The 21,434-nt window shown below is 40.6% G+C and overlaps 2 protein-coding genes across 7 annotated transcripts in view; one reads left to right on the top strand and one right to left on the bottom strand.

The window, feature by feature from the left end:
* Positions 1-10,975, top strand: part of TPK1 (thiamin pyrophosphokinase 1) — a 297,778-nt gene extending 286,803 nt beyond the window's left edge. For 2 of the 5 annotated variants that reach the window (XM_056483738.1, XM_056483739.1), the window contains 2 exons: positions 9,310-9,387; positions 10,695-10,975. In XM_056483738.1, the coding sequence (XP_056339713.1) occupies positions 9,310-9,387; positions 10,695-10,813 (197 nt within the window). In that variant the 3' untranslated portion in view covers positions 10,814-10,975. Of the gene's footprint in view, positions 1-9,309; positions 9,388-10,694 lie in introns of those variants that run through there. The other 3 variants (XM_056483741.1, XM_056483742.1, XM_056483743.1) reach the window with 2 other exon arrangements.
* Positions 10,976-12,276: 1,301 nt separating this feature from the next.
* Positions 12,277-15,164, bottom strand: SEC61G (SEC61 translocon subunit gamma). 2 transcript variants are annotated; one of them, XM_056483745.1, is made up of 4 exons: positions 15,085-15,164; positions 14,296-14,395; positions 13,236-13,338; positions 12,277-12,382 (listed from the first exon to the last, which is right to left on the bottom strand). In XM_056483745.1, the coding sequence occupies exons 2-4, from the start codon at positions 14,387-14,389 to the stop codon at positions 12,373-12,375; spliced, it is 207 nt and encodes a 68-aa protein (XP_056339720.1). In that variant the 5' UTR covers positions 14,390-14,395; positions 15,085-15,164; the 3' UTR covers positions 12,277-12,372. The 2 variants fall into 2 exon arrangements, with proteins under 2 accessions (XP_056339720.1, XP_056339719.1); XM_056483744.1 differs by lacking the exon at positions 15,085-15,164 and having other exon boundaries at positions 14,296-14,414.
* Positions 15,165-21,434: the final 6,270 nt, after the last annotated feature.

Here is a 21,434-nt window from a genome sequence, read left to right as displayed (position 1 = left end):
ATTTTGAGTTCAAAATATAATTTAGAAAGATAGCTTTCTTAGGTGCTGGTAGGAATGTTTCTCCTACAGTACCCCACAGACACTGATAATTAATGAGGAATTACAAATTTTTTTGTAATTTTTTTTTGTTTGAAGATGACAGTAATTTCAGGTAAGATAAGGAACATTCCAGGCTAAAGACAGATTTACCATAGGGAAGCTCCATGAGCCTAAAAACATAGGCTGTTTGAGGGCATATTTCCTTTCTTGGCAATTGCAGCCATCATGTTCTTTTAACACCAAGTGCTGTTGGCAGCAGACAAGCTGTAGTGTAGTTGGTGTAGTCTTTTATTTTACATGTGACTGTTGGATTTGTAGTTCCTTTTCCTTCACACTTCCTGCAGTGTGTTAGGGTAGTTTATTGGTAAGTTAAAAGCCAATGTCAGGTCCTCTGTACAGTGAAACTGAGAGCCTGCTGACATGCATCACTGTGCCATGGCATGACTGTTGCAATCCATCTTGACCAGTGTGTTTGAAAGCTGAGCTACATATAATCAATTGCACTCTTAAAACTTTAATGTCTTTGGCTGCACCATGTAGTACTACATTAATTTAGTGGTGCATTCTGCCTCTGCATTTTAGGTCCAAGGGCTTACACCTGGCCTGGGCAGTGCCTGACATGGCTCTGTGTGATTAATGCAGAAGAATCCTGCCTCCCAGCCCAGGCAGAAAGCTTGCTACAGCCCTGCTGAGGCACTCCTCCTAGAGAAGAAGAAGCCAAAGAAAAGATCACCCAAGCCACTGCATCCTTGCAGGGGGCTGGAAGTGCATGGCATGTTTCTGAACGTCAGTGATGAGCAGCTGAGCCAGTTTGCAGAGGGGAGAAGAGGGTGTGGGGCAGGGCTAAAAAGGCTTTTCAGGTCAGGAGGAGGAAGCACACCAATATGAAGAGCACTGTTCATATTGGAAATCAATCAGATTTTTTTCGAGAGTGCAGAGCCAGCTAACAGATTCTCAGTAGCAAGTTTTCCACTTGAATGAAGTTTTTGACAGTCAATGAGACTTAGGGCTTGCCTCTAATGACAAATCTCTTTTTTTCATTTTGGGACAAACATTATATGGGAACTGTTTGTATTCAGCAGCCTCGATAACAAATCTTAACCTTGCATGTCCAAAAGAACCACTGTGAAAGCAAACAGCCAGGAATATTAAATGAGCCATAAGCAATGACTTACTGATTCATAGAGATGGCAGATACCCCTCCCATGGCCCTCCTGAAGCAAAGGGCTCTAATGCTGGGTGGAGTGGAAGAAGTGGGTAATACTAGCTAAAACAGGCTGGGCTGTGTCATAAGTTACATTTTTGTTGGATTTTTTTTTTTTTTTTAAAGCTGACTTTAAAGCTTAGAAAGAAGGGAGATTGAAAGATACAATGGGCAGCACTGTTTCAAAAGCAATCCTTTATTGTTTGGAGGACATGGCGAGCCATCTAATCCATTGAGTGCCTCTGAACTATAAACAGTGTAGCTTGCAGTCTCCTGTTGAATCTCATGTTCTGTCTCAAGGATTGCAACACATAAACGGTGCTGGACTCCAGTGAGCAAGTTTGGAGGAGCCACAATTCCATGAGTGTCCACAAATGTTGTAAGTTTAAGACACAAGTTTGAAGATAAATGAAATAGATTTTAAAAGTGGCTGTAATGGTTTTGTAATTGAAATAGTATAGACACTAGAGATACATAGGGTGTTAGTAATCATATTAATTATTTGTTAACAGAAAGTCAAAGTAATAAAATTTAAAATCAAAAAGCTTAGTTGTTCACATGCAGATCTAGGGGGACATTTTGTAACAGAAATAATTGCTTTCGCTTCATCCTCAGGGTGATGCTATCTTTGTCTAATTGTTTTTTCTCAAGAAAGCAGAGCAATCTAAAATTCTAAGTAATGCATAGCAATAGTAAGGGTGAAAATAACCACATTTTAGAAACTTCATACAGCAACCCACCCCAACATTGAAAGGCAGCAGTGCTGCTAGGAAGGGTAAAGATAAATGGAATTGCTTTTCAATCAGAAGTATAGTAGTCATTATTAGTTAGTTATGTGTGCCTAGAATAGCTCAGCTGTCAGGGGGAGCAAGTAGATGAACACGTACCTTGTGAGCTGTCAGGAGCAGATCAGTGTGGGGCTTTTTAAATAATAATTACCCCCTTACAGAGAAATGTTTTAGACAAAAGCACAGCTGCTTTATTAGTGGTGCCTTTTGTGCATAAGGATGAACAATTCAGTTTGTTCTCTTCATTTTTTTGTGTAAATGTAATACCATATTTACATAAAAGTCGGTTAGGAAATGGTGCCATTCGCTGTTAAAGCTTGCATAATAAAATTGTTTGTCAGGGATTTAATTTGATTGAGGTTTGTTATTTGTGCTAGCAGCTCAGAGGGGCTGCAGCTCTCTTTCAAGGCTGGCAATGCCCTTGCCCTGAGCAAGCCATAATGCAAACAGCTGTCCTGGGACTCAGTGTGGCAGGGCATGTGTCTTTTTTTGCACCTTGACCATTGCTCAGAGGTGAAGGCAGCTGTTTGCTGCCTTGTGGTCAGAGGAGCACCAGATCCTGGCACAGTTCAATAGTCTCTCTGGTCCGGCAGCTCGATTGAGGTCTTGGAGCAAATAACTCTTTGGTGGTCAAGAGAGTGTGGGGCTCCTGGGGGCCCCCCAGGAGTCTGAATGGAGCAGCTGTGAATTAAGTCAGTTCTGGTGGGAGCTGGACTGGGTAGGAGAAGGGTTTAAATATGCAATGTGTTGGACCCCTCTGTGGTGGGTTGACCCTGGCTGGATGCCCACTAAAGCCTTTCTATTACTCCCATCCAAAACTGGACAGGGGAGAGAAAATATAGTCATAGTATAGTATCAGATGAGATAAGGACAAGGAGATAACACTCACTGATTACTGTCATGGGCAAAACAGACTGAACTTGGGGATATTAATTTAGTTTTTGACTAAAAAAATCAGAGCAGGATATTGAGAAATAATTCTCAAAAACACTGTTCTCCTCCATTCTCAGGCTCTACCTCATCCCCACCAGCAGTGCAGGGAGATGGAATGGTGGTTATGACTGGTTCATCACAAGTTGTTTCTGCCACTGCAGAGGTAGAGGAGTCCTTCTCCTGCTCCAGTGTGGGGTCCTTCCCATGCAGACAATCCTCTATGAGCTTCTCTGGGACCCCATCCCACAGGCTACAGTTCTTCACAAACTGCCCCAGTGTGTGTCCCTCTCCACAGGGTGCAGTCCTTCAAGGACATGCTGCCCCCCACAGGGTCACAAGCCCTGCCAGGACACTGCTCCAGCATGGGCTCTCCTCTCCAGGGTCCAGCACAGATCCCTGCCAGGAGCCTGCTCCAGCAGGAAAATAGCCTGCTTAAATTTGTTTTTCAGGGCTGGCTAGGAACTGGCTTTAGATCAAGTCTCTTAAGAAAACCATATCCCCATCACAGAAAGCAGAGAAGTGCTAAATTCTTGGGAGACTTGCTGTTGGGGACTCATCCTACACAGTGGTAGGTGATATAAGCAGTTGCCCAAGACAGTTGTGAAATATTTAAGGCATTGCTGCTGTTCTCCTCCATGGAGCAATTGAATGAGATTCCCATTTCACCCAACATGTGTAGGTATTTCCTGAGCAAATATCCATATACCAGTATTTCACCTGTTTGATTGATACATTGTGTCTGCACATTTTTGCAAATGATGGGAACAATGGTATGCATACAGAAGCTGAAAAACTTGTATTATGAATGTGTTTCAAAATTCTCTTTTACTGCTTTTTCTTGCAGATATAGTAATCTAAATGTGACAGGATTTATCAGGAGTCCAAAGAATGGATGAGAACAATAATTAACATTGTTAATGTTAATAATCTGATTAACTAATATGAAACTTTAAAACCTGTTAAAGGATATATAGGGGCTTGTGAGATAACTTTTTTTAAAATTTCTATATGAAGCACTGGAAAATGACTGTAGCTGGAGGTGAATTGTTGATCTTGGTCAGTCCTGAATCTGGTTGTGAAATACTTTCTAATTCTATGTTGTTCAAAGCCTGAATACATGGATGTAGTCACCTAGCCCTGAGATTTGATTGAGGAAAAGATTCCCTCTCCTTCCTCTTCCCATCTCTTTCCTGTCTCCAACAACCGAGTCATAAGAAATGTAGGGGGAATTTCAGTCCTTTCTCCACCACTGTCTGTGGTCAATTGCTACGATCATTTGGATACTCTTCTCAACAAATTCAGTAGATTTCACTGCTACATGCATTATATCAACTTGACAGTGTAGCAGCTTTCAAAATAGCAACTATTTTTAGGTTCTTTGCTGTCATGTCAAACCAGAGCTTCAGACCTAAATGCTGTGACAGAACACCATTGTTTTTAGCTAATCTCAGGTTTCAGTGTTGCACCAGATTGCCATCCTCAGCTTTGTGTGACTAAGTAATGCCTCTAAAGATGACAGCATAATAGGATGATGTGTGCCATGAGGTGTCTTATGGACAAGTTAGCAGTAAGACAATTCATTAGCTGATGCATCTCAGTACTACTCTTGCCCTTTTCTCATGAGAATAGGGTTCTTTATCTCACAACATGAAGTAGAGACAGACCAAAATAGCAACAAGTTATTTTGTCTAGTTTATATGCAAAATCTCTACAGCAGTGACTGTCAAACTGAAGCTACATTTTATTTCTGCAGCTGTTTCTTCAGTGCTCTAACACTATTATTAATAGTACCTGTCACCTGTACAGCACCTAAGAGTTGTAAGCAGTTTGAGAAACATTATACAAATTCAGTGAAAGGCATCAAAAATTAAGTAAACGCCTACTTTTTACTGACTAAACTCAATTGTTAAAATTACTTCATAGCCTGGCTTTGCCTTTAGGTTAGTGAAATAGTCTTCCAGGCAGCTAATTCCCTGACTTACTTTATATTTATGTTTTTGCTAGACCACTCCCTTTATGACTTTATCACATTTAGACCAGAAAGGCACTACTGAAAACAGTATATAGAGTTTCCTTGTCTAACTTTCCAGGCCCCTTTAATTAAGACACTAATGTGATTTTGAACAAACACAGAAACACATCTTGTTGGTAGTGCTAAAATGCTGCAAATAGCAGTACAGTTAATGATGCTTGTTGATCTTGGTGAAGCAGCAGTAGCAGCAGAGACCTTAGTGTAGAAAGCAGTCTTTCTTAGCATCATTTTTATCAGCTAATCATTTTAAATTGCCACCAAGCAGGTGATGTGACAGGAAGACTTCAAGCTATTCTTACGGTACCACCATTATTACAAAGCCGGAAAAGATATGTGGAAAAAAAATTATGCAGGAAATAAATTTGAAAACTTCTGACATTCATTTGCATTTCTGAAGGCTCTCTTAACATGGGTGGTTTCTATCCAGGGTAGAACACACAGTTCTGTTAATATATTTTTTTCTTTTTTTAAATGAAATTGTGAAGCTTTGGCAGCCTGTAACTTTTCTGTAACCTCCTAAATTCTCCCCAATGTGAGGCCAGGCAGGCCTGTGCTGCAGAGCCCTGGCCAAGAGTCTTTGCCAGCACCTGAACTAGTGGGAAAGCCACCTGGCTCTGCCTGCTGGCCCCCCTTCCTCCCATATCCTCTCAATGCTTTCATAAGTCTGCTTGTATGAATGCATTGAGATTATAAAACCATTGTTCTGTGCCACAAAAGCAGGTACCCAAAGTTACAATAGTTATAAAAAATGCCCAATGCAATTTCTGCTTATTCAAAACTCCCCTGGGCTGTGAGGGAATCTGACTACCAGGCTAGTCAGCCCCTCCCAGCAGACTCAGCAAGCCTTTATGGTACATCTGTTGTATCAGTATTGAAAATAGTTCATGCTTTATTGTAAATTACTGCTATTTGCAACTTCCAGTTTTGCAGTTCCCACTGCACAGAGATCAAGCACCCAATTTTTCCTTTGTATCCATCAGTGTAAATCAAGATTAACTCCAGTGAAGTCAGCCTAACCACAAGTGTAAACCTAGGAGGAATGAAAGGAAAATCAGTCTACAAACTACTTTTTAAATAGCAAAATTAATGCTGCTGTTCTGCAGACACGGGGTGACCTGCAAAGTACTAGCTCATGCATTACTAATGTATCTCCATTTAAATGCAGATTTTTGTTCCTAGCAGAACTTCAGGGAAATCCTCTCCAGACCGTAATAGGATACCAAATGGTGATTCAATATTTCACTTTAGCTTGTGTTTCAGCTTATTGATCTTAATTTTCTATCATTTTGATGCAGCATTTGCCTAGGGGGAAGAGGATTACATTCACTATAACACAGCTTTTAATTAATAATTAATTATTTTAATATTCCCCACATCCATGCCAGCAGTGCCAATCTGCTTATATTCCTTTCCTTATTTCTATTTTCAGTGGTGGAAACCAGCAAGGTGTGATTTTACATATTTCAGGAAGTAATTGACACACAGTTGTGAAAAGGAAGCATAGTATAAGTGCCACAGTGTCTATGTGGGATATGCTTAACATGATAGCATTTCATCCTTAGTCATTTGTGGCAACAGGAATGAGACCCTGACACGATTTGGTTTTGCCATATATCACAAGTTTAGGATGAAGTTTTTCTCTGTACATGCCTCCCTCAAGCACTGCATAAGTGCAGCTTATAAGATGTACACAAAACAAAAAATTGATATATCTTTTTAGATAGATAGATAACCTGTCTTCTCTGGACTGAACTTAAGTGTCTTAAAGAGTACAATAAGAGATTATAAGTCTACCAGATCATTAATACAATCATTAAGAGGAATGACCTGATGTTGAGAGTGTTTTTGCAGCACTTGACATGATGACCTCAAATCTAGTTATAACCACATTATTTCTCAGGTTCCAGGCTGAAAGCCAGCAGCACAAGGATTGCAAGCAAGGCTTATGTACCAGCCACTCAAAAATAACTCCCTACTGTGGTAGAAGTATAAATAGGATGAGATTTTAAAATAATTTTTTAGGTTTGGGATTTTTGATTATTTATGTAACTTAATTACCTACAGGGTGCATTCTGTTAACATTTCCAAATGTTGTTCTTGCATCAATAAGATGGATTTTCAAAATTTTACCTCCAAGATTAACATTTTTCATACGGCACCCTAGGATTTGTAATTTTTTTTTTATTTTTTTTTTATTATCAGAATAAGTGCAATAAAATAGTGGAAATTGCCAGTCTTGTGATTACTGAGATCTCTTCTGTCATGTAATTTGGTCAGCAAAACAGATGTCTAAGAAGTAATCATCTTTGTGATTATGCTCCTTTGGGAAGCTCACCTACATCGACCTCAGTCTTCTTCTCTTAAATTATGTCCAACATTCTCAAACCTTGGCAGATTGAAACACCATCTAAACAAAACAAAAACTGCTGGAGAAATGTTCCTTTACTACCTCATCAAAGTCAGTCCTCTCCATGTCCATGTTTAGGTGTGAATAAGTGGTATGCTGCAATTCATTAGACAGTGGATGCTGCAATTCATTAGACAGTGGATGCTGCACTCCATCAGAATGAAATTTGTTACTGATAAGAGCATGAGGCACACCATAAAAAACTGCCACATGATAGATTTTGTTGGGTGGGGAGTTTTGAGGGGAGGGGCGGGGGGATATTGGTGGGGTTTTTTTCTCCCCCTCCAAAAATTGGCAGGAACAGCATTTGCTTTTAGTATTGAAGTCCTTGCTGACTTGATAGATGGAGAGTAATGAAAAAATAGTATAGCTACAGTTGAGGAGCTGGGTATTTTTCTCATCAGCAATCCATTATCAGTAAACATAGTTTGACTGGAACCAAAGCACTAAACAAAACTTCTAATGCTGGGGGGGTATTTCAGTTAATCACTTACGGGTTTATCCAAATCAACCCTTTAAAGTTTTCACAAAAAACAAGAGACTACTATTTCAATGATCCAAAATAAGATTTGTTTTAATTAGAAAATTATAGAATTTCCAGGGTTTCTGTGGTTTGGATTTTTTTTTTTTAATCATAGTGTGGAATCCTTTATTAAAATTGGATTTGGTACCCAATTCTACGGAAACTATAAATAAATAGTAATAAATAGTAGAAAATAAAAAGGTGGTTTTCCTTGAAAAGTAATCTCAGTAGTGAAAATGGGTGTTGTAATAGGTGGGTTATTTTTTTCCCCAAGACATAAGTTCTTGCTAGGACTTAACAAGTAAGATTGAAATTAACTGTTAAAAAAGGGAACAGATCAGGTGTGAATTGATAAAACTTACCACTTCTTTGACCTTGTAAACTTCCATCAGAATGCATGACACAGCAGGAAGTTTGCCTGGCAGCAGTAGGTTTGTATATCCTCTTATTTCCTTTACCGGCTCAAACCTAGGTTTTCACATTAATTACTGTTCATTTATTGAATGGAAAACATGCATTTTTAATTATGTTAGTTGAAATGTTGGCTGGTTGTGAAACCAAGTGCTTGGAATTGTTCCATTTGAGCCACGTGAATCAGCAGTACTGTTTCATAGTTTTTGCATTTTTCCATTTCAGCATTTCACACTGATCCTTGCCCAGCAGAAAACCTGATAAAGATTAAAGGCTCCATCTAGTGGGCAAGAATTTTCTATTGAAAAAGGGGGAAAAAAGGCTCTCATTTTCACTTGATTTTATGCACTAAGAAATACGGCTTTAGATTTTGTTTCATTAAGCTGCCATGTGGTTGTTAATTCTTGCCTTCTGCAGAGCCATTATTTTATATGCAAAGCTGTGAAACATTAAGTATTATTCTGAGTCTTGAGCAAGAAGCAATAAATGATACTAAATGAGTGGGTTTACACAGCAGTTTATCAACAAAGTTCTTCCTCCCCACCCCCTTCACGTTTCAATATATAGTAACCAAAAGAAGGTAATTTGTGTGTCAGCAAATATTTTAAAGTATTTAAGCTTCTTTCCTACTTAAAACTGACTGGAAACATTCATAGCTTGACCACAGCACATAACACAGTATTTTGGGAGTATTATTACTCAGGGAACTCTACCCATGTGTTACCTCAGCATTAAATTACTTATCTGCAAACGGTGAAATCTGTGTTTTCTGGCAAGACACAGCCCCTGTGGCCTCTGCTGTGCCTTCCAAAGGCAGACACCAAAACTCATTCATCCTGGCATTTGTCTAGGAGCCTGCCTGGTGCTGCTGTGTGTCCAAAAGCATCCTGACAGAATCTAGCACTTTTATTTTAGGTGCACAATTGATACAGTACAGTAGTACTGGGGTTTTTTTTCTTTTCTCTTTGCCAGATTTCTGCACTGTGCTGCAGTTATGCTCCCAGCTCCTGAACTTCAAATGGCAGGACTCTTCCATTTGCAGTAATGAAAGTGAGGTGTTACTCTCTCATTTCAACAAATTCAGCTCAAAGCTGAAACCTCCTCTTCAGGTCACTTCAAGCTAATAGCAAACGTAGGAGCAGGAATAACCAGCAGCAAGCACAGATTTGGCAGAAGAGACTGAGCTACATGTCCTGGCTTTTATCTGAATGTCTTTTCTCTTAAAGCCATAGAGCCTGGCAAGACCAGTTTCTCCTGTGCAACTTCCAGCAAGGGGTAGACAGTGTAGCATGCATTGTAGGAATGCACTACACCCTAGTAACCAGCATTCACATCCAACACTGGAAAATGCATCTCCTGTGCAAATGACAAAATAGAGCTTACTAAGTTGTTTTGCACTCATTTTGACCACGTCCTTCGCAGTGGGTCACTTAATAGAAAATCCAGAGGATTTTTACTTTGGTATCAATGCACAATTTGGCAATTCTGATGGGTCACACAGACTTCATTGATCTTCCAGAACAGTCCTCCCCAGCTGCAGCTCACATTGTATCCTCCATGGAAATGTTTTTCTAAGGTGTCAGTGGGTAAGAGTGTCATTTGGCTTGTTTTACAGGCTAAAGCAAAGGATAGTATTAGACTTCTTTGAACTCCATTAGAATTCTATTAAGAGTTCTCTAAGCCTTTCCATGAGCAAGGACTACCACAGAACTGAGTAGTTTTAGAGTGCCTTTGAAGAAGGTGATGTTTGCAACAGGAAAACAATGCTATCTCAAAAAGGGAAGAAATTAAAGGTAGAACTTAAATTGAATGGTTTGCTATTTGTTACAGTAATGCCACCTGGTTTCTACTGCACAGGAGCACCTACCTCACATGCAATAGAGGAAAAGATGCAAGTTCCTTAATTCAAGCTTGTTAAATAGTATCACTTTTAATTGCTGGCCTTTACTTTAGAACTGTTTCTGGTTTAAAAGATTATAGGCTTGTTGCTGAGCTAAAGCAAATCCCAAGTTTGGAACTACAGTAAGATCTTCTTTGTTTTACTTTTTCTAGCACTAGTACTTGAACTGCTCCTAATGAAATAAAAATTTCCAGATGTGAAACTCTTGAGGATTATCCAACAAACTGCCAATAATCTGCTGTAAACTGTAACTGTTAATTTGGGGATTAATTTATTATTGCCTCTTCAGGTCATCAAAAAATCTCACACAAGCCTTCTAACTAGATAATGTTTGTCTGGATTAGATTTAATCCGCTACTTTTTTGTTCTTTGTGGGAGCAGTAGTCTTTCAAAACAAATGCACTGATGTCCTTTTACTGTTGTAGAGAACCACTCAGTCTCTTCCTTATTTTCACAGCTAACCAGGTGCTGAAGTTTGGAACACTTGTCAGTACTTCCAACACCTATGACAACTCTGGGACTGTGACCATCGAGACAGACAGACCTTTGCTGTGGACAATGGCTATCAAGAGATAGAATCAGCTACAGCTGCCTTTTCTGATCTGACACAATTCTAATTACTACAATATTTCACTGAATTAAGACAGTAAGAATTAAGCTGTTGCAAGATATAAGCAGGCACTGATCTTCTGTATTGAATGAAAAACAAGTCTGAAATAAAAGTCACTTGAGATTGAATCAAAATTACTTGCAGTAATAGAGTACTTCATTCTGGTAAATCACACTACTTAATCAGAAGATGCATGACCAGCCACAAACTGAAATGAATGTAAAGAAACTGCTTCTGCTTATCTGGTTAGTCCAGGCTACTTTTACAAAGTATTTTATGCCAATACTAAACTATTTTTCCCCTCCTGCAAAAAGGAAATACAGTACCCAGTTGCACATAGTATAACTGTATTACAAGGTGATAGCACTAAGATTAACTAATCTCATTTTTCTCTCCTGGTTCGTAACATATGTAGGTGCTGGTGAAGATTTCTCAAGAATAATAATTGAATTTTTCTACTTAGGAAGCAAGTTAGTGTACTGATGAAGCTTCAGCTTTGCTGTAATACCAGTATCAGATGTCCCAGTATTAAGTGCTTTTGAAGTCTCTAATAGAAAGTATCATTGTACCTTCTGCAAATACCAAATGTTTACAATAAGATTTTTGAAGTGAATTAAATGTCAATCTCAATCTGAGGAGGAAGAGCATTGTATCTACCACAGCTTTTACAGGCTTAGTTCTTAAAATCAAAATATGTAATCATTTAAAATAATGGAAACTTCCAGGTCAACATGCAGGGGCCTTTATGATTCTATGTACAGAACAGGAGACAAAATGGGTGTATGTTCTATCCAACAGTGTGAGCAAGCTGTGGATTTGCTGAAGGACTGCTCAGTGTCTCTGACAAATAATCTTCAAATGGTACACCTCAGTAATCAATTATGTTTGGGTTTTTTAATTATGCCATCAGAATAAGGACTGGCAATGTAATTTCTTTGTTTGACAAAAGTTTTTTTCCAGTCAAGTATATACTATAACCTAGCAGGAGTTCCAAATGCAGAAAGGAATTAGTGATTCCAGAAATTAGTGACAGGAATTCCCATGCACTTTTACAATACCACTTGAAGGGATACAGAAATGTTGTTTTCTTGCAGTCTGTTTTTACTGGAACAATGCTGTTCCACAGCTTAATTTACTGCTTTGTAAACAGCTCTTGAGGAGAGATCACACAACTGTCCCCCTTGGAAGCTTAGGCAACCTCCTTAGAATGCAACACTGACCCAGCTTCAGGCAGGACACTGAACTAGAGATCTTCCAAGCTTACTTCCTACCGGAAGGATTCTACTATGATTTAAAAGAAGTAACAAAACAAGTAAAACCCACTTGAAAAAACTACTATTACCCCAAAAAAAAAAAAAAAAAAAAAAAAGCCGGTCTACAGGCAGATATGATCACATACACTTTAGAAAGAAATAAGATGACAAGAATGTTTGAAAACCCAAACTGAGCTTGTTTAATATCAAACAAATTAAAGCTGTGAAATCATTGCTGCAGGTGTCACAACTGTCTTCTTCATGATGAATATTCAGCCACCACTGTTGAGAGAACAAAACAATCAGTTTCAACTAATGAAGTGTGATCAAGTGATCCCACCTGAAGCCTTACTTATCCTCCCACCACTGCCTGGTTAGGACAACCATTACACCTTATCTCCCATTTTCAAACACTCCTGGCCTAGATGACCACTCTTACAGGTGTAAGAAGTCACACATCATGAACACAGAATGGTCTTTAACCTCTTCCAGTACTGGAGAAGGGATCACATCAGCTCTGGAGTATATGAGGAGTTTTAACTGGTACTGTTAATAAGTCAGTACCATGGTGCCAGACAACTTGAAGTTCAAATTTTTCATGATGTAACATTCATTCCAAAAGGGATTTTATAGGATGCAGTTACACATAAAACGATGTTTCAAACATATCTAGCACTCAGTAAATGAAACAAGACCAACTTTCTTCTGTGCCCTGTTATCCTACAGCACACCCTTTCAGTTTTCTTTATGTTACCATCCATCCATTTACTTTGGATACCCAAATTATAAACTGGAAACAGTAAGATTATATAAGATCCAAATAAGGTAAATGTTCTATGGTCAAACATACACTGAGGAACTGAAAATCAAAATATCTGGCCTTCAGTTTTGAAGCAGAATACTCAGAAAAAAACTTAAGAACTATGAATCTAATACTTTGCAGCATGCTAAATTAACATAAAGTTCATTAACATTGTTCATAAAGTGCTTTGAATCAAGTAATACTTGTCATATTACACTAACATGTGAAATGCACAGACACTAAAACAACATGGGTCCTGTAGGGCTCACTAATGTCCTCTATTAAAACTGAACAGGTAAAAATTCAGTGAAATTGAAGGCCATTTCCACTTACACAATTATATTGTTGATTGGGATATGGATCAATTTGACAAAGAAACCAATAAAACCCATTATCGCAAAGCCTATTGCTGTTGCCATGGCAATCTTCTGGAACTCTGAAAAAAAAAAATTGTCAGGAAGTCTAATGTATGTATACAGACATGCACTACAGTGACCAAAGGAGAGATCTCTCTTTACAGAATCATGTTAACATTGGAAACACTTCAAAATCTGCACAGATGCTGAGGAATAAATCCACTTTTTCAGAAGACAGATGAGATTTTCAGAGAGAAGATGCAGATTTCCACAAAGAATGACCACAAAGAATTTTTAAATAAGCAGAATCAAAAATACTTACAATGACAATTCACGGAACATTTATCCCATAATGTTTCTTTTACATCCCTACAAGCCCTGAAAGTAATCTCTAATACAGCATCAGAAATAGGAAATCTGTATTTATGTCTGTCACAAGAGGACAGCACTGTAAGACTCTGCAAAAATCGAGTACTTGGGATATTTTCAATTAGTTTAGAACAGCAACCATGAAGTTGACTAAGAAAGTCAACAGCCCCTCAGAAACTTGCCAGTCTGACAAGGAATGAAGTTCCTTACAGATCTCAATAGCAAACTTAAGTCACAGACCTGTTCACCTGAATAAAGCACTGTAGCTTTCATTAAGGCAGACCAGCTGCATTCTGGTTTTAGTTACAGCTTCTCTCTGGGGCCTCTCTAGTCTAAAACCTCCTCTTCCATACTCCCAACGAGATTGCTCCTGCCCCAGTCAGGCAATGACTGACAACTGTGGAGCAATGAATTTCAGCTCCTTAACCTCTCTCCTAAGGTGAATTTTCCTACCACTCACATGCCTACCAGAAAAGAACACGCTCAAGTTTATTACAGGCAGAACCTTGAACACAATGACATTTGGACAACTAAAGCTCAAGTTTAAATCTCACACTGGCAGCTGAGAAACATCCACAGCAAACAAATCAACAGAAGTGACATATGGAAAGGCATGTGCTAAGATACAAGATGAAATAAGGATCGTGCTGGTTTGTTGTGTGCTTTACCTTTCCTGTCAGGCTTGGTGCATCTCTTAACAAGTCGTATGGAATCTTTTACAAACTGACGGCTGGGTTCCACAAATTGCATAACCTGATCCATGATTGCCTGCAAAGACAGACACATTTAGCATTGATGGTTCCACATATACAGTGAAAACCAGACTTTTTTAATTACTGAAGTAGCAGTTACCTACAAAATCTGTTAAAGGCTTAAGATAACCTAAAGTGTCATATTCCAACCTACAATACTTCCACTTTGCAAGAAATTAAGACACTGTTTCAGTAAATAAACACGAGGGCCTATTTTTGACTGCAAAAGAAAAAGATATGGAAAATTATGCCTTTCAGCCCGTTAGAGGAGAACAACAGCTACATCAGCTCGGCTTTCAGCTTATGACCCGTCGCCGTGTTTCTGCGAACACCGCCAAAGTCTCCTAAATAAAGAGGAGGCGCCGGTGTGCGGAGACCCCCACGCCAAACGCTGCCGGGGTTGGAGCACGGACAGAACGCTGCGGCCGAGCCTCCCTCCCGCAGCAGGACACCCACCGGAGGGATCTGCTCCCGTCAATCCACACGGATCCCTGGTTAATTAACGCGCTGGCAGGAGGTTCCCGGTAGGATGGCGGCCTCTCTCGCGTCCCCAGCCGCTCCCTTCCCCCTCGCCCCCTGCCTGCCGCAGTCCCCGCAATCTCCATCCCCGGCGCCATCCCAATCCCCACCGCCCGGCCCCATCCCAATCCCTGATCCCTGGTCCCCGTCTCCCGGGGACTGCCGGGCCCGCCGAGCCGCCCTCACCGCGGGCCGAGGGACACGTCGCACGGAGCTGCCGAGGGCGTCACTCCACCGCCGGGGCGGGGCTTGGGCGGAAAAGGAAGCGCTTTTGAGGCGGGGTTTTACTTGGATTTTATTTTTTATTTTTTCCCCTCTTTCCGGTTTCCGGGAGCTGTCGCTGCGGGGGCGGGCACAGCCGTGAGGGCCGATCCTGCCCGGCAGCGCCTCTGCTTCCCGAGCCCTCGGAGCCTGGGGATCCCAGAGCGCCCGAGCGGGAAATAAAGGGAGCAAGGTGCCACTATTGTCCCCGGCAGGCAGGGACAAGGATGAGAGAACGTAGTCTCAAGCTGCTTCAGGAAGGTTTAGGTTGGACATTAGGAGGTATTTCCTCATAGAAAGGCTGATTAGATACTGGACTGTCCCTGGAGGTGTTCAAGGGAAGACTGGACGTGGCACTCAGTGCCATGGAATAGTTGTCAAGGTGGTGTTAGGGCACAGGTTGGACTCGATCTCAGAGGTCTTTTCCTACCTAATTGATCCTGTGAATATGCTCATAACAAATGCTGTTTGGTAAAGGGATGAAAAAAAAAAAAAATAAAAAATAAAAAACCTACTGAAAAGCTTTCTCAGGCCGTGATTGCCCATGAGCCCAGAGACCTATTGGTTTTCAGGAATGCTGGAGCCATTGCAAACTAAGGGAGTTCATCACCTTTGGAAACACAGTATTTTTCTTGTGCAGAGAGGTGTGCAGTGCTCAAAGGTGGGAAAGCTCCATACATTTCAGCACCACGCTGTATAGCATAGGACACTTCCCTGCATGAGGGGGAAAGAGGCTGGCACTGCCCAAAGGGAGCACTCAGGCAAAATGGATTTACTTCTTTTATCCTTACTTTGCTTTTGATGTTATTGATCTTGCTCTAGAGCTCGGTTCCTAGTTGACTCCACCTCTGAGTTTATATTAAGTATCCAAAGCTTATGAGTTCCTCCTCAGACTGTGAGCCTCTGCAGACAGTTTAGCAAATGCTTTACTGATATCAACTCCCTGTGCCATCTAAGTGTGCACAAAATATTTTCTGGGCTTAAATTTTTACTAGCAGCCTTCATGTCAGGTAAAGTATCATCACACCACAGTAGGGAATTTTTGGTAATTCCATGGGGTTTTTTGTAGCCTTCTTTGTCTCTGGCCATTGAGCAGGTCCCCTCATCTCCTTCAGAGATGTGCTCTCTACTTGGCATTGAAGGGTTACTGGCTTGAGGTCGGTACAGGTTTTCTCCAAAAGTCTGCCTTTGGATTGGATTTTGCTTTGAATGAAAATTCCTGCAGCACTGTTTCTCAGATGGGGCCATAATTTTGGTGACCAAATTCTGCTGGACATCTTCCATTGGCACACCAACACAGGAAGATTAGAGTGTCAGTCAGGCCTCCCACTGCAGATATGTGTATAATTTGACCCTTGTTTTTGAGGCCAGTCTTCCAGGATGGAACAAAGTGAGGAAGACTTTCCCTAAGGAAAGTAGCAAAGGGCCTGATAGCCATAGTGCACAGTGGGTGATGGGGCAGAGTAGACTGCTGAACCTTTGAATGAGAATCCATATGTAGAGGCATTTTGGTGGGCTTTGTCTTCTTTGGGTTTTTTCCCTCCAGTGTCACAGATAAATGCCAGAGACTTTACCAGCAGAGGAAACTCAAATTTCCAGCTGTGATGCATGAGGAGCCATGCTGTGAAACATCTCTACAGTGGATGTAATCAAAAGGCAGGGACTGGAAAAAAAATTAACCTGAAAAAAGAAGACACATGTCTGAAACAATTCATGCATGATACAGATTTCTGGTTGGATTAGATTTTTATTTTAAAAACATTTGCTGAAATAAAGCTTTGTTCCCTCAAAATTCTCTATTTTAAGTTGTTTTTCCTGGGGAGAAATGTTCTGGAGAAATATAGCACATCTTGCATGTCTTTGTCATAAGTGGCCATAAATGTGGCTTTGTCATAAGTTTCGACTATGGGTTCTCCAGGGTGGGGTGGAAGGTATCAAATGTCCTGTCTTAGCTTCCTTCACTCTGCCATGATGATCTCTTCTCTTTGCCTGCCAGGCTGCAAATTTGTACTTCAGCAGCTTAGGAAAGAGGCAGAGTCCTGATTTGTGTGCAGAAAGCATTTGCTGTTCTCCTCACAGGTTTTTCCAGCATTTATGGGGTTTTTAGTGTCCTTGAACTAATACATGGTTAGTAGACTCCGACTTCATAGCAACTATGTTACTGTTCTATATATATTTACAAAGAGCCATCTGCGCTTACAGAAGATAGGGAAAGGTTTACATCTCCTCAGTATGTGTTTTGTGGTTTTTTTTTCATTGAAAGCTAGACTACTACTAGGGTGTTTTGTTTCTATTTCTTTATGGTTCTTGCAAGATTGGGAAGAAAGTGGTGTGCTTGCACAGGTGAATTTTCATGGCAGTTTTTCAAGTCTGCTTTTATGGCAACATCTAAGCAGTAAATAACCATTCCCTCCACAGTAAAAAAGACCATTGTTACTCTTTGAAGTATGTGCTAGTGCTGATTTGCTTCTGAATCTTGCATAAACTGGAGCCCCATTGGGTAGGGGAGGGAGGGGAAAAGGTTTTCATCCTCTGTATGCTCCAAGGATGAGAGACTTCCTTTGATGACAGTTTTACTTAGCATGTTGGCACAGTTTGGTTTGTAGTTTGTTCTTGTCCTTTTGAGGACATGCAAGATAAATATCTGCTTTTAACTATTGGCACATTAGACTGGATCTGGACACTTACACATGGAGAGTGCAATCTGCCTCCTCTTTAGCCTCTCCCATTCCATGCTGCCTGCCTGCCACAGCACAGATCCCACTCCAGCCAGCAGAACATGGTGGGATGGCAGGAGCCAGAAAGCTGCTGGCAGCTGCAGCAAACATAATTTTGGGATCAGCTGAGAGGAGAAAAGACACAGACTTCAGTATGAGAGGCAGCTCAGCCTCTATATGGTGGGATGGCACACGTGTGATCCCCAAGTGGTTATGGGAAGGACAGAGCAGCAGTTCTGCCTGAACAGGTCTCCAAGCTTCTCTGTTCTGCTATGGGGTGTAACCCCATTTTCCCTATCCTGGCTCTGCTCCAGCCCCAGACAGGTCCTGCTCAGGTTCCCATGAGGCTGGTGCTGCCTGGCCTCAGCAGCAGCTCAATGGCAGGTGTAGTGCTCCACTCTCTGCATCCCAGAGCGGAGAGACCTGTCAGTCTGGTTCTCTTGTTTGAAGGATTACTCCCCATGTGCTAGAAGAAAGCACTTGTAGCGGTTTCCTGTGGCTGCACAAACGGGGATACTTTGGGATATGAACTCTTGCTGAGCTATCTCCTTCCCATCCTAGCCCATCCCATGACAGACAGCTCCCTGTAGGAAGACCCAAAGGGATGAATAGGTGGGCATGAGGCACAGCCAGTGCTGTACCAGGATCTCTTACCCCTGCCTTGTGGCAGGCCATAAGGCATCTGAACTGGAGGAGCAAGGCAAAACATAAGCTTCTTTTCCAGGGGGATTTTTGGGAGGGATGGACTGTGAGCAAGAGCAGCATTTGGGGACAATCTGACTTTCCTTTATGAATTTAAGGGGTAAATGGTTATCCAGAGTGACAGCAAAAGCAAAGAAAAACGCTAAGAAAACTGAGGAGATGGGCTGCTTGTGAACTCATAAGGAAGGTGGGTCAGTGCAGCCAGTGAGCATCTCATTACGCTCAGGGTCAGAAAACAGCAGAGAACAAGGACCACACAGCAGCAGAGATTTACAGCCCAAACGAAGAAAAAATGTAGAGAAGGAAGAGAGAGAGAAGAAAGCAAGGTGATGGTGTGGGAAAGGCTAAGGGACATCCTCATTGAACAGTGCTGTGGGGAGCTGCCTTCTCAGATTTTCAGAGACAGCAGCACTATAGCCCCGTTGAGTGAAGTCATGCTAATTCTCTGTTGCTTGACAGTCAGTGTTGTTGGATGATTAAATAACTATAAAATTCAGTCTTCAGAAACTGCTAAGATGTATGAGACCTTTTTTTCTTTTTTAATTCTACATTATCATAAATGTGTTTGATTAATTTATATCTTGAAAAACCATTGGAATATCTATGTGCTTCTGACATTTAAAAAATAATTTTAGCTTTTCATTCCCCTAAACAATCAAGCGACTCTGTTTGGACTTGATAAGCTCATCTGCATGATTTATTATAGGAAGAATGATTATTTCCCTCTTTAGAATCTGTACAGATGCAGGGGAAGAACATAAATGGGGAATTAATATCAAGAAGAAAATGATAGCTCAGATTTGAGGTCAGGAAGAAATGATGGAGTGGCTGTGGTCCATGTCTTGGGGTTTACCTTCAATAATTATAGAAATGCCACTAGATCAGACTTTAATGCTGTGGTTGTGAATGGGAATGTCTGTAGTCTCAAGGAGCCAACAAGCCCCATCTTTTGATTTGTGCTACTTAATATTCAATGGAGATGAAATGTGGGGATGAGGGAGAAGTGCTGTTAAAATAGATTTTTACTAGTGTTGGATTTATTGTATATAATTTTAAAGATGACCTTTTAAAAAAAGCCTGTGTTCTATTTTATTTGAAAGAGAGCACTTGGGAGATTCGTGTCTGTATAATGAATAGACCAAAAAGGAGAGAAACAAAGGCAGTGTACTAAAATTACATTGCTAAATGATACTTCGGACTAAAAAAATGTCTGAAGGTTTCTACATAGCAAAAGAAATATGGGGAAGTTAACAGAAGAATAATAATTCCTCCATCAGCTGTTCAGGTGAGAGAGATAAAGAAAAATCAAATGCTTACTAGTTTATCTGATGCAGTGTTTGTAATGATTTGTCTTGCTCTAATAAATAGCAGTTGATACTACAGGCCTTGTCCATTACTTTGTAATTTCCACATGAAGATTTTTGTGTATATTAACAAAAAAATCACTGCATCCTTCGTATAAAATGCTAGTAGTAGTTGTACAAATACCAATTAGTACTTCAGATTTAAAAAAAAAGGGGGAGGCAAATTAAAATTGGGAATACTCTTAACCTTAAGATGATTTTTTCATTATAAAGACTTGTTTTACTTTGTTTTGGAAAATTTGCACTTAGTTCATGAAGCATGGCCCATGCTCCTTTTTTGGACATGGGATAAACCAAACCTTTCCCTTCTGTGATGTTCCAACATACCTTCTACTCCATTAGTGGCTTAGGGTATCTGTTCCATCCCGTGTAATGGGATCATGACCCATGATTTGAGCTGGACCCAATTCCACTATCATTATATGCATTTTGGTAGAAAAGCTGTTTCATTACATGTGCCCACTGAGGTCCAAGATCCCAGCTGCCTAGGAGGGTGGGCCAGAATGCTATCTTTTTCTTGAGAGGTGAAAGATGTTCCTTCAGCTTTTTCCAGCTGTAAAACTCTAAAAATTTGAGAGAAGTTGAGAGACACGCTTTATAAGGATGAGAACCATTTGAGGGGTAGGGAAATGGAGCTGCTGAAAGGATGGAGCTGGACAGGCAGAAAAATCCTTCCTACCACTGAAGAGCAAAATAACTTCTTGCCCCTAGTTTTTTGATTTTTTTTTTTTTTCCCAGTTGATCTATACAGAGTTAGTTGCCTGCTTGTCTTTTGTTCCTACCTTCAGATTAAATAGGGCATTTCCTTGTGGCTCAGGTAGAGCTCTTGTGGTACTGCTGAGGTCTCCTGAACTTTTCCTAGTGTCTGTGCTAAAGCAGACATATCGCTGATTTGTACAGGAGCCGTGTACATCAGGCATGCTGGCGGCATGTGCTTTCTCAAAGGGTGCCTTGGAAACATATTCTAAATATATAATAACTTCAGTGTAAAAGAATCCAGAGGAGTTTGGGTAAGTCAGAATTGAAAATCAGCTTTGGAAGGTTTTACAGGGAGGGAATCATTACTGAACTTCAGAAAGCTAGAATGACAAAGTTGGGGTTTTTTTGTTTTGTTTTGTTTTTAAATGTATTTTTCACTACTCTTTTGAAGGTATTTTTAAATGCTTCCCCTTTCCTCCTTTCTGCCCTCACTTTACTCTCTGTATTAGAAATTTATATGGAAACATAAATTCCAGTCTTGCTGAAGAACCTTGGTAGGACCCGCTGTTCAGTGAGTCAAGACAGTGTCTCTGAACTGCAGACAGTTCAGCTTTAAAGGTGACTTGAGAACAGCCTGAAAGGGGTGGTCACTAGAGAAGCAGTTTTCTTGATCACTGGTTGAGTGCATGCTCTTCCTCGGGTGCAAGCTGGAACAGGACAAAGCTGCTTTTCACAGCATGAGGAAGCTGCAGACCTTCCTTGCTACTGTCTGAATCTACAGCTTTGTAAGTAA

The sequence above is a fragment of the Oenanthe melanoleuca genome, chromosome 2 (genome assembly GCF_029582105.1).
Source record: "Oenanthe melanoleuca isolate GR-GAL-2019-014 chromosome 2, OMel1.0, whole genome shotgun sequence".
NCBI classification, from domain to species: Eukaryota; Metazoa; Chordata; class Aves; order Passeriformes; family Muscicapidae; genus Oenanthe; species Oenanthe melanoleuca.
The sequence above is the reverse complement of the archived record's forward strand: the minus strand, read 5'-3'. Positions and strand labels throughout refer to the sequence as shown.

What these genes read in the sequence shown, in the direction of transcription:
- SEC61G (XM_056483744.1), bottom strand. Translation starts at nt 14,413, where the DNA reads ATGTGTCTGTCTTTGCAGGCAATCATGGATCAGGTTATGCAATTTGTG. An exon ending in CACCAAGCCTGACAGGAAAG is followed by an intron (nt 13,339 to 14,295) that starts GTAAAGCACACA and finishes TTTTTTTTTCAG; the next exon opens with AGTTCCAGAAGATTGCCATG.